This window comes from Centruroides vittatus, unplaced genomic scaffold (genome assembly GCF_030686945.1).
Source record: "Centruroides vittatus isolate TY-2023 unplaced genomic scaffold, ASM3068694v2 contig_1322, whole genome shotgun sequence".
NCBI lineage: Eukaryota > Metazoa > Arthropoda > Arachnida > Scorpiones > Buthidae > Centruroides > Centruroides vittatus.
In genome coordinates, this window is record NW_027120842.1 from 81,267 (window position 1) to 94,800 (window position 13,534).

The 13,534-nt window shown below is 28.6% G+C and overlaps 2 protein-coding genes across 2 annotated transcripts in view; one reads left to right on the forward strand and one right to left on the reverse strand.

The window, feature by feature from the left end:
• Window positions 1-13,534, forward strand: part of sta (stubarista 40S ribosomal protein SA) — a 69,405-nt gene that overhangs the window by 33,556 nt on the left and 22,315 nt on the right. The gene's annotated exons all lie outside the window — the stretch shown is intronic.
• Window positions 1-13,534, reverse strand: part of Ntan1 (N-terminal amidohydrolase 1) — a 38,300-nt gene that overhangs the window by 7,817 nt on the left and 16,949 nt on the right. The window contains exons 2-6 of the mRNA XM_067289022.1: window positions 11,050-11,134; window positions 3,488-3,590; window positions 3,314-3,379; window positions 2,027-2,135; window positions 1,820-1,893 (exon numbers count right to left, since the gene is read on the reverse strand). Coding sequence (XP_067145123.1) covers window positions 1,820-1,893; window positions 2,027-2,135; window positions 3,314-3,379; window positions 3,488-3,590; window positions 11,050-11,133 — 436 coding nt within the window. The 5' untranslated portion in view covers window position 11,134. The remainder of the gene's footprint in view (window positions 1-1,819; window positions 1,894-2,026; window positions 2,136-3,313; window positions 3,380-3,487; window positions 3,591-11,049; window positions 11,135-13,534) is intronic.

Genomic DNA, 13,534 nt, shown 5'->3' on the forward strand with positions numbered 1-13,534 from the left:
CTTCACCCAGCGTATTTGTCCCATCAAAAGTAGCCATGGGACAACCTATAGAATAACAATTATGAATATTTGAAATTGTAATATTGTTATGTGGTATACAGCCCCAGTAAATTGTGTTCTCTTGCTAATTTAATACATTCCTTTAAAGGAAAAGTGTTGTAGTAAACAATCGTTTATTAAACTCAGCATAATTACTGTATGCTCCTTCAATGTGTCATCACACATACCCCACAACACATTATAAGATGCACAAAACGCATTTTCTGTCTTGTGCATCTTTCCTGACGAGGGCCTATGAAAGATGGCTGAAAACGTTCGAGCATTAAAGTTACTTGTTCATTTACTGCTGGAATTTGTTTAGTATATAGTTCCAGTTTATGTCTGCCAGTTCTTTTATGTCTGATATAAAGATGTTTATTATTTTTTCTAATTTTTATATACTAAATAATTTGTCTAGAGGTAGATAGTTATGCTGCCATCTCATGCTAAATTGAATAATTTATTATTTCCTTTAGAATTTTCTGGAAAAAAAAATCAACCTGAAGCAGGACTCAATCCTGCAACTCCCTTATACAGTCAAACCTGTTTTTATGCGGGGGATAGGGACCGCATTAAAAAAAACGCATTAAAAAAAAATCTCACGAAACTTCACGAATGGCTGTAAATAATAGTTTTCGCGACACAATTAAAAAATATTTTTTTTATGCGGTCAACAGGGACCGCATAAAAAAAGTCTCACATAGAAAATAACTCAAAACCGTACGAAATAGAATTTATTGACAACAGATGTCAGCACTTGACTGCATCGTCTGGTCTATCGTCTGTTTTACATATTTTTGTCCAGGTAGTGTTTTGTTGACTTAAAAAGTAAATTATTTCATTTTTCGCATATTCATGCAATAATATTACTATAATAAGTGCATTTATGGTATAATAAGTTTATTTAGCTATAATAAGTCAACGTGAGACATGACGAATCGCACGAGACTAGTCGCCAACTATACCGCACAAATAAAAAATCGCACAAAAAAAACCGCATAAATTAAAAATTCGCATTAAAAAAATCGCACAAATAAAAATCGCACATAAAAAGAGCGCATAAAAACAGGTTTGACTGTACTATATGCAGATGCATTGCCAGTTACACTACTTGCACCTGCAGGCAATTTTTGCTTCCAGAACTATTATTAATTTAGATATAACCATACTGATCACTCATGGCTCCAACTGGAAGCAAAGATCACCTGAGGTCCAGGTAGCATAAGTGGCAACACATCTGCACAGTATGAGGAAGCTGTGGGTTTGAGTCCTGCTTTGAGCCAATTCTTTTCTTCTAAAAAAATTCTAAATTTAATTTATTATAATTATTAAATCTAACACAAGATGGTAGCATAACTATCTATCTCTAGACAAATTATCTCTAGACAAATTATTTAGCCATATTATAGCCCAATAATTTGGCGGTTTGTTTGACTAACTAAAAATTAAGTTTGTGTGTTGATGTTCATATATATTTACAGTAAATCATTAATTTGATTAAATGAATTTTTTTTGCTCCCTTAATGATGATTGATTTTTCTTTTGACATAAAACAATACACAAAATTTTTAAATCAAGAAATTTTGATTCTTCTACTAAACAATGGTAATAATATTCAATATTATGTGTAAAAAGTAACTAAAACAATAATTTTGCCATTAAAAGTTAAGTCATTTGATAACGAAGATGCAAACAATATTTTCATAGTAAATAATAATCGAGATTTATGAAACATCAGTACAAATTTGAGGTTATGAATTAAAATAGTAATTATACTTACACAGAAGTTGAATGGCTAATTGTTCCGAATAATTCCGACTATCAAGAAATCCTCCTACTATATGTAATTCCAACCTATAAATATAATTATATATTTAAATACCAGACACATTATTATTTGTCAGTATAAGAAATATTCTCTGAAATTCAAAGTTAATAACATCATTTCTACCCCAAATTATTAAACAACTTGTTTATAATAACTAACCTGCCTTCAGGAGCACTTAAAGATAAATCTTCTACACGTCTAACAAGATTGGCCACTCCTTGTTGTAAACCAGATCCATCAAAATGAGCAAGTCCAACAGCTCCAGATCCTAAAATTTGAAAGAATTAATGTATTTTTCATTCATTTTCTATATATTTTTGGCTGCAATTTTCAAATTATAGACCTATAGCCTCCCATTGTCATCTGTCCCTTCTTAATCTCAAAAATGGAGTTAGATAAATGAAAATCAAGACCAGATATGGAAAGCTTAGAGGTCAGAGGCCCCAATTAACTATATACAAAAACTTCCAACCTGAATTGAAAGTTGTATGATTTTTTAAATTAAAATATAATTGTCACAATGCAGGGCTGCAATTTTTAATGTCACTATGACTAAACTATTTTTTTTTTTTTTTTTTTAAATTTACTTCTTGGCTTACAATTAGAGGAATTTTAAATTATTGAAATTTATAACATTTTTCTGCTCTAAAACTATAGATAACAAATGGAATTAAAATGAATATTAAATATTTTACAAATTAGGATTAAGTTTCATGAAACATTTGTTTCTTCTGAGGCTTATGTATCTGAATTATAAATGTTAATTTAAAGCAAGTAAATTTTTACAATTAATAATTATAGAACAAATTTTTTTCTGGAAATATTTTATATTTTTTTTGCTAAAAAAACAGCTTAGATTCATTAAGTTTTTTTTACATTTGAGAAATTCAATAAGTTAAAATAATGACTGTATTAAGAAGTTGCTACAATATTCACTTTAATAATTTCAAAATAATTTTAAAAAACAGAAAAAAAGTTAGCCATTTTTTAAAATAAGTTTTAAAGATAGAAGTAGAATTATTCCTAAAATATTAAAATGAATATTGTAATGATTTTGTGAGACTTAATTTTAATTTATTGATTTGAACATAAGGAAACTTTTTTACTCTAATATTTTATAAAACTTATTTTTCTAGAAGTTCAATGTAACTAAAGCAAAAAATTATTATGTAAATAATTGATAACATACATTACGTGTTAATTTAATGTTCAGACAGTTAATGCTCATATTAACTGAAAATTTAACTAAAAAGTACTGTTACGTCTATATATGAAAATTTGTTTTAAGTTATAACACAAATCCAGAGTTTGATTTTACATTTATGTATACAGCTTATAATCAAGTGAAATATTTTATGTAAAACATAAAAATTAACAATACGTGCGAGTGTGAGCATGTGTCTGCATAAAAGCTGATTTAAATAAGACTTGACAAATCTTTCTTACCTGTATGTCTTAAAACCACAATAATGCAAGTGGTGGCATCATCAGTTCCTAATATATTGATATGTTCTATTAAAAAAAATTTCATAATATTAAGATAAAATAAATTTAGCTATCATCATTATTAAATATAGTTAAAAAAAGAAAATTCATAAATATGAAATGTTCTTAACTTACTGTCATGTAAACCAGTCACAGCAAATTCCCTTTGATGGATATATAGAAGGCCCACAGGGCCAACAACCTTAGGAACCTGTGCTATCAAGGACACTGCCACCTCCTAAAATTTTTAAATAAAAAACATCTTGAATTAAAAGCATAGAATAGTTTCTAATAAAAAACAATAGCCATAACAAAATTTGTAGGAACTATTCTATTTATATATATTTAATTCATTTTTATTTAATTTTATAAAGGTTAAAAATCTTATTTCAGATATTTAGTACATAAAAATTTGCAATAAACTGTGTGTTTATACTAAACCAAATAATTGCCTTAATTAATTGGGCTATTTTTTGCTCCCATTAATAATTAGATGTTAAGTAATTTAGTATTAGAGATAGACATTAAATGCCATCTCTTATTGAAATTAATAATTATGGCCTGATTAATTATGGCAATCATTTGGTTTAGTATTAATAAATTGGGCTTTGTGATGTTTATATATATACATAAATTATGTCTTTACCATCATTCACCGAACAAAATGTAATTATACAAGAATGGATACAGGATGTTTCGTGTAGAATGTTATGAGCTAATAACTCAAGCAACTCAACTAATTAAACTATCTTTCTTCTTACCATTCTTGTTGAATTACAGCTTTATCTTAGTGATGTAAATTTGAGTTTTTCCAATTCAAAAACAACCAAAAGTTGTTACACTCAACTTGTGGAAAATAAATATTCATCTCAAAAGAACTGTGGGAAATTACTGTACCATAATCTTGTCCTCTTTATCTTTGGCCTCTGATAGACGATTGGCTAATTTCCTTCCCAAAGTTCCATTGCATTAAAATTCTGACAAAAAGATTTCTCGGAACTGTAATCTGGATTTGGCAAGAATAAATGCACCTTTGTTTTTCCACATTATTGGCAAGTTGTCAATTTTGATAAGCGTAATTCTTTTAATAAACCTGGGATGACTTTTGGCAGTAATGCTGCCGCCACCCCAAGGACACAAAACTGAACAATGCAACATTTCTAGGAATTTTCTTTTAACTAATCCATGCCACCATTGGAATGATGTTAAAACTTGCTAAATTTTAGCCAAGGGACTAACCTATCCATTTCTGTGTTAGACAGATTTCATCTTGTACAGACAATTATCAGATAAGCCCGGCATTACTCAGGCAAATAAGTTAATTCTCATTATAATGGAGAATTAACTTACTTAATGATAACCTTACTTGAATAAAATGATTAATTTTAAATTCTAAAATCTAAAAACACTTGTTTGGAACATTATATTTTGAATTTTTCGAATTTGGAATGAATTCAAATATTCGTTCGAATTCATTTATTTTGGATTTATTGTTTTTGGGTTACCCAAACAGTGGAAATGATTAAAATATTTATTAATTTCCAAAATGCATACTATATATGTGCCACTATTTACTTTCCTTCCTTATTATTTACACTTTATACTAACTAAAACTAACTCTCTCCTCCTTTTCCCTCAGAGAGTTGAATTTCCAAAAATCTCTTCTTAATGTGCATTCTCATGGTATACCCTACTAAAACACAGTCAAAAGCACAAAACACCGCATCTAAAATAGTAAGTAGAAGCTGAGTTCTTCAACCCTTAACCCTCTACCTCTTCCCTGCAGGGATTTCCAAAAATTTTTTATTAGGGTGCATTCTCATGGTGAACCCTACCCTACTAAAAATGCAGTTAAAAATAAAAAATAAACTAAAATAGTACAATAGAAGCTGAGTTTTTTAGGATAAGCCTTAATCCTCTCCCTTTCCCCCACAGGGGGATTTCGAAAAATCCCTTCTTAGTGTACATACCCTAACTGTGTACCAAATTTCAACTTTCAACTCCTAACCATTTGGGATCTGTGCTTATTATCATTATCAACCCATCTCAATTATAAGATTAATAAATGGGAATTGTTGGGACTAAAAAAAATCATCTGCCTTAAGAAAGATCACATCTTGGTCACATTTTACCATATATATTTCATTCTGACAAGTGCAACATAAATATTTATCACCATTTACTATGTCAATTTACATCAAAAAACAATAATTAGATTTTATTTATAAGATGATACAATTTTATAATTTTCACACGCAGTCATTAATACTAGATTTAGACATTCAATATTCTTCATTTCTGTTGTATGCACAAAATGATTTGGAATATAAAATAAATTTTTTTAATGAAATCCAGATAATGGTATGAGTTTATGGACTTGTGAGTTAGAACACTCATAGTTTTTAACTAGTGAGTTTTTTGAGATAGGAGCCATCTCTCGGTTGATTTTTTGCTTTGAATTGAGAGATAAAATTCGGGTTACGAGCTGGCTTCAGATACCCCACCGCTAGTTGGCACAGCGAATCATAGATTAAGAAAAAGATGATGAAAAACTGCCATAAGTTGTGTGATGTACCAATGTTCGAGGCAGCACTACTAGTGACAAGGAAGAGAAATGTGCAAGATACTTCCACATCTGTGCAAAAACTGAGCAAAATTACAGTGCTTTCCTTTCAATGGATTTTTGAATGAATAAGCAGTAATTATCTAGTTAATACTATTGCCTACTTCCAAATTGGGCAAGTAATTTAGATGAACTAAAGGTAAAGAAACACACAGAACACAACTTTATTTAAAACTTCCAAAGTTTTTATATTTTTAAATACTGTACATATGTACAGTATTATATTATACTTACTACTGTATATGATTTTCCAAATGTTTTTAAGCTTTTTATATACAGTACATTTATTCATAACTGAACCGCACAACGGGATGAATATAAAATATGACTCATGTTCATTGCTCAAATGCTAATCACATTCACACTGGTTAATGGTTGATGTGAGTTGTATTTTAAGTATATTTATTTTTATATTCAATAAAACATATAGATGAATATATAGTATATGTGTATGTATTATTAGGCTTAGCTCTGTCATTGATAGATGCTATTGCAAATTTGATGTAAGGAACAATGAATTTTACTAAAAATCATTGTTTCAATAGATAATTGTAGTTGATTTTGCTCATTTCAGTCATTAAGAGTAATTTTATGGATTGTTTTTACTAAAAATCCCTAGAAAGTGCTTCTGGATATTCATCCTGAAAAAAATGGAGTAAAGACAATAGAGTAACTATCACGTACAAGTACTTTACAGTGCTCAAGTCATGTTGAAATGAAAGTACGCTATTGTAATGACAAACTTACTGGTTATAACCATTTTTCAGAAAACCAAAGCCTGACAAAGTGCAGTTTGAAGTACAGTACTGCTTCACAATGGCATGGAAATTTTTCCATTTTCAACTATTCATCATTTGTATTACTCTTTCAAAGGCTGATGTGCTAGCTTACAGAAAACATGTGATCGAGTGACATGGGCATTAGTTCAGTTCCATGTTGTGTGTGGTGCCACTGTCTCTTATTACTCGAGTTTTCCATCGTTTCTTTCTTAAGGCAGTGAACACCGCAACATCCGCAAAATTTCATTTTTCCAATCATGGATCTGAAGAAAGTGAGTGCAAAAGACAGTGCTGAGAAGAAAAAGCAGATGATGTGCATTGAATTAAAGAAAGAAATTATTCAAAAACATGACCAAGGTATGAATGCAGTCAACTTGGCAAAGCAGTATGAGCATAACACTTCTACACTCCGTGTGCAGTGCCATTGTTTCTCATTTTGCAAAATTTTCTATCTTTTCTTTCTTTGTTTATGCATAACAAAAGAGCAAAAATCAGTAAATAAGATTCAGTTATTCTGTTCAGCCTTTCTTCTCCACCTTCATCAGCATCTTCAAGTTGTCTGATCTCCAAGGTAAATGCTGTGCATTATACAGTACTTAACAAAACCAGTTTATCGCAGTACATTCTATTGTGTTTTTATACAGTATTCGTTATTTATAGGTACATTTTTCTTATTTAAAAACATGTAACAAAAAAATTTGGGTGTTTCGAGGGTCTGGAACAGATTAATGGCATTTCAATGGGAAAAATTGATTTGACATACAAGTAATTGGAGTTACGAGCTCCACTGCAGAACGAATTAAACTCATAAGTTAAGGCACTACTGTATATATGTTGATTAATTTTTTCATCAATCAATGAAACTTTTTGAATTCATTTATTCTGAGCAATCAATTTATAAATTCATCATTTAGGAATGAATCTCTCATTTTGAACATTATACACTTAACAATTTGTTTCCTATTATTAAATCAAATAATTTTTGTTTTCTCTAGAAGAAAACTAATACAAAATTTATTTATTTAAATAAGTCTTAATATTTAAAACATTAAATTATTCTTAAAACTTTGTTTTCAGTCAGTCTTACTTAAATAATTGTTACATGTGACAATTATTTATCTTCATTGTGTAATGCTTTTAAGTAATATTTCCTAACAGTGATTGGATTTTTAATTATTGGCTTATTGTCAGTGAAAATTTTAACCGTTTTACTTAATTTTGCAGGACATAGCCTCTAATAAAAGGTCATCTCTCCAAAGAAAAACTGTTCTCTTCTTACAAGGGGACCTTACGGTCTCGGAAATTCAGTTCGGGATGAGACTTCGCAGGTTAGTAGTATACCTCAACAGTGTCCACCCAGAAAAATTTTAAAGCGCACTAGCCAGAAGATTCCGAAAAAAAAAGCTCTAAAGTTTTAAGTGCAGCTCATATACCGATCAATTTTACAGCATGGCAACGTAGCTAAATGGCTGAGACTGTAGCAAACTTTCTTGCCACACGGGTGAGCTGGGTTTGATCCTACTGCCGCCTATTTTTTTTTTTATTGTTTTAAAAATTATAATTTTTAAATAAAGTTAATGACCTAAAAATATTATTAATTAAATCATAAATAATTCTACTTTATTTATGAAATGACTGTTACAGCTAATTAAAATGTGAAGTAAAGATGTTTTATTTTTAAAAAGTTACAAAGTTTCAAATGCATTTTTAATGGAAGTAAATTAAAACTTTAATTACCACTATAACATATTTTCGGGTAGGGTTTTATTTATATAAAAATTTTTACAATATCGTCTTTATTTGTCAATTTTATATTTTACATACAATCACCAGAATGATAATTATCATAAAAACAATGAAAACAAAAACTATTTTGACATCTTGCACAATTTATGAAGAACGATTGTTTACACGAACAACCTTTTTTTAAAAGATCTATTGGAAAACATACTTCGTTTACATTCATAAAAATTTCTCTTTCATCAGAAAGCCTGGAAGCCTACCAGGCGTACCAGATCATTTCATTAAAAATTGGCGATTACAGTTGATGATGTACTATTGATTGTATTTTTATACAGTCTTCACAGGAGTTTATTTCTCTATTATTTTCAATCAGATATGCGCAATTTTGTATACGTTTTATTAGATTTTTTACCTTTCTATAAAAATATACGTTGCAAGGTTGAACAAGAGGAGTACATTTTAATGGAATCACTTTAATTGTACAAGTTGGTGATTTTTCGTCATCCTGAAAGATTTCGTCATATAATTCAGGCTTTGTTTGTCCATCCCAAGAGTCAATAATAGAAACTGTTCTTTTCCCACATAAGACTTTAAACAATGATTGAGAAAGTCAATATAAAGTCCTGTCGTTAGTTTCCCAGATTTCGAAGACGTTATTACGACATTTTTATATTTTTGTGCATATTCATTTACTGTTTTTTGAAATCGGGGACCAAAGTTACCGGTTGCTTCTTGTAAACAAACAAATATGTTTTCCAATAATCTTTTAAAAAAAGGTTGTTCGTGTAAACAATCGTTCTTCATAAATTGTGCAAGATGTCAAAATAGTTTTTGTTTACAATGTTTTTATGATAATTATCATTCTGGTGATTGTATGTAAAATAAAAAATTGACAAATAAAGACGATATTGTAAAAATTTTTATATAAATAAAACCCTACCCGAAAATTTGTTATAGTGGTAATTAAAGTTTTAATTTACCTCCATTACAAATGCATTTGAAATTATGTAACTTTTTGAAAATAAAATATCTTTAATTCACATTTTAATTAGCTGTAACAGTCATTTCATAAATAAAGTAGAATTATTTATGATTTAATTAATAATATTTTTAGGTCATTAACTTTATTTAAAAATTATAATTTTTAAAACAATAAAAAAAAAAATAGGCGGCAGTAGGATCAAACCCAGCTCACCCGCGTGGCAAGAAAGTTTGCTACAGTCTCAGCCATTTCGCTACGTTGCCATGCTGTAAAATCAATCGGTATATGAGCTGCGCTTAAAACTTTAGAGCCTTTTTTTTGGAATCTTCTGGCTAGTGCACTTTAAAATTTTTCTGGGTGGACACCGTTGAGGTATACTACTAACCTGCGAAGTCTCATCCCAAACTGAATTTCCGAGACCGTAAGGTCCCCTTGTTAGTGATTGGACACAACAGAATTGAAGACGACTTTATTTATTCTGTATTTTCTAAACTGTAAACATTAAAAATAAACTTATAAAAAGATTTTAAATCAAAATTTGCATTTTATTGAACAATAAAGCATATAAATTATTCCATGTGCATTCTAATCAATTTATCATTCTAATCAAACTATTTCAAATCTTTATGCAAAAAAGTTTGATATATTTTAACTAAATTAGAATTTTTACATGCAGTAATTAACATTTATAGAATTTTGAAATTCTTTAAATAATAAAAATAATAATAATAAATTACACTTTATTAATTTGAAATTTAGTTTTTAATTAAATTTGTAATGTACTCAATACAAATTCAAAAATGAAAACACAGGATGACTATGATTTATTGACCATATTAAGATGCCTAATGAAAAAATTAACAAGAATAGATATCACAAAATGGTTATCGCATTGAATATGATAACTCAAAGTCTCTGGACATTTTTCTTTTAAGAAAAAACAGTGCAATGAAAACTGGCAATTATCTGGATGTACTGACAATTGTTTTGTAACAACACGCCCAAAGCCGTAAGTGAACGAGTTAATTTTAGTAGTGCCATCTCTTGCACAAACCAGAATAACTAGAATAATTTAATTTAGAATAAACTGGAAGAAAAGAATCGGCCCAAAGCGGACTTGAACCCGCAACTCCCGCTTGCCGTGCGGACGCGTTGCCAGTTACGCTACCTGACCTTCATTCCGATCCCTCTTCCAGCATATTATGCTGGAAGAGGGATCGGAACTGGCACTTATATTATTGGGTTATGTTTGTGTTTGTTTGTAATTGTTTTGTATAAAACATCAGCAGTTTCAGTCTCCAACATGTGCTGCATAATACTTACAAGGAATCAAGTACAAACTGGATTTTGTACATGCTATTATGGGTCTCATTGTAATTTATTAAATTTCTTAAGTGCCTGTGGCTTTGTGCTAGAAAGCTTTTTGAGTTATTTGCTGCAAAATGCCATTTCTCTTCATACCTGTTATAGCTTATGTTTTATTAATTATGTTAATCTGGTTAACAAATTATCGACATCCTGTAAAAATTTAGGATACAATCAAAGAACCAAAATAATCAAATATACTAACCTTAAGATGAGGGTATAATTCAAATAAAGTCCTTGTATCTGAGGGTACATCTTCAATAATGATACCATTTACTGCCAAAGGCATTCTGTCAAGCAAATTAAATAATAATTAATCAAAATAAATAATACTATGGAAACTAAGATTTATAAATTTGCAAGGATCAAAATGATCCAATCCAAAGTTTTAAATTAAGGCTGATTTCTAACCTCTTTGGTTATGCATGCAATCTCCAGCAGATGGCATTAAAAATGTAATGTTTTTTCTATGGAAAAATCCTTTTCTGAAAGTTCTCAAAAACGGAAGCAGACAGAATTTTCGGAAAAGGATTTTCCCATAGAAAAAGCATTACCGTTTTAATGCAATCTGTTTGAGATCGCATGCATAACAATCATAATCAGAAAAAAAACCTGTTTTTGTTGACAAAATAATTTATATTATACAATAATTAATTTTACAAGAAACCAATTTGCTAAATCTCAGCACTTTTGAAAATGACTTATTTATTTATTCAGTATTTATGAAACATTATTAAAAAATGTTTCATAAATACTGAAACATTGTTTAATAATGAATTATATGTAATCTGTTAAAACATTTTTATATATTTAATCGATCTATGATAATTCTATGTTTCAAACTGCAAACTTTAAAATCTGAAAAAATTAAAAAAACTGCAAAATCAATAAACAACCACTTTACCAGAAAACTGGAACTGTAGATGTAGAGAATCGCACCTACATGCAAAATTTCCAGCAAAGAAACACTCATTCAATATTCGAAACATTTTTGGCCACTACTTTATCAGTCCTCTTCAGGAAATGTAAAATGAAGAAACCATTCTATTTATAGAATGTAGCCATGTTCTAATTTGAAAAAGTTTCAAAGAATATTGAATTTGAGTGTTCTTTGCTGGAAATTTTGCATTTAGATGTGATTCTCTACACTAACTGCAAAATCATTTATTATTTGTATTAATAGTGTTTTAGAATTGTTAATACAGTGAAACAATATACACACTACTGCAACACAATACATTTTTTATATAATTTGTGAATTAGACCAAAGAGGTTTTGGAAAAATTAACACTGCTGTTATATTGGCACGTTTGTTTGAATTATTTGCTGGATTGTTAAAGGTGCATTTTATTGATGTTTGAATTATAAATATCATTCCTAAGAAAATGGATAAATATCTGTTAAGATCATTTTTTACTTAAGTTTTTGTTATTAAAGAATATTAACACTGAATGAAGAGTGTAGGAAAAATATATAAATTTATGAGAATAAATTATGGTATATTATATAAAGTACAAAAATATAAATGCTTCCAAATGCAGTAGAACTAAACTGATTTTTCGGTTTCATTAGAAAATACTCTTATTTAGAAATGAAATATCAAAAAGAAAATTGACAAAGAGTTATAAATTAATGAGAAAAAGGAGAAACATCATTACAACTTGAAAGAAATATTAATTAAATGATAAGGAAGAAATATATGCTGTCACATTTAATTACATATGAATAGAAACATTCATAATTTGGAACAGTTATATATATAAGAAAGAATTAAAGAGAGAAAAAAATTATTAAAAATCAACATCACAAATGGTTTTGTGAGAAATAAAAAAAATATGTTGTTAACTGATAACTAATGACTATCACAAGGTTATAAAAACAACTAATAAGATCCTATAAAAACATTCTGTTAGAAATTTTAGAATATGTGTATCTGCATTTGTGTGTTTGTGTATGTACACACATATCCAGTTGTCAAATAAAATTACTTTATTGATACTTCATTTGTCAACATTAGTTTGAATTACAAAAATCTGTTTCACCTGAATGTATTTACAACCAGTGAGACAGATTTTGCATTTCGCACATGTCTAATAACAATTTTCAGCTTAAATCATCAATTAGAAACAGTATAATTGTGTAATTAAATTTTGACGGCGATGCAACTATTTTGATAGACGATATCTTAAGTTTAAGAGAGCAACATCTGCCACTTAATATCATTTAGGATTTGCAATTTTGCATGTTATCATACTTTAATCTTTAATTATATAAATGAAGACAAAATCAGAACAAAATATTTTATGACGTGTTGATAATTTTTTCTACGAAGTGGACTTTTTATTTACAAAAATTCTAAATTATATGAACGGACATATCAAACTTTATGCATTGTTGTATAAGCAAAATCAGAACTGACAGAATAAATGAATGCATAAAATTTTTATTCTATAAAAACTGTCTTTTTTTTTTTTATTTATTAAATAAAAGGAAGTAAAATTAAATTAAAAATAATAATTATGTTATTTTCCTTTAAGTCTAGAAGGAAATAAATTAGGAATGCACTATTTTTTTAATAGTTTATTCAATTATGCACAGGTATTAAGGGGTGGCAAATATTGCCTTTGAGACATCACCCATAAAAATTTAAATAAACAAAGTGTTTTTTTTTAAAGTTATTTAATAACTTC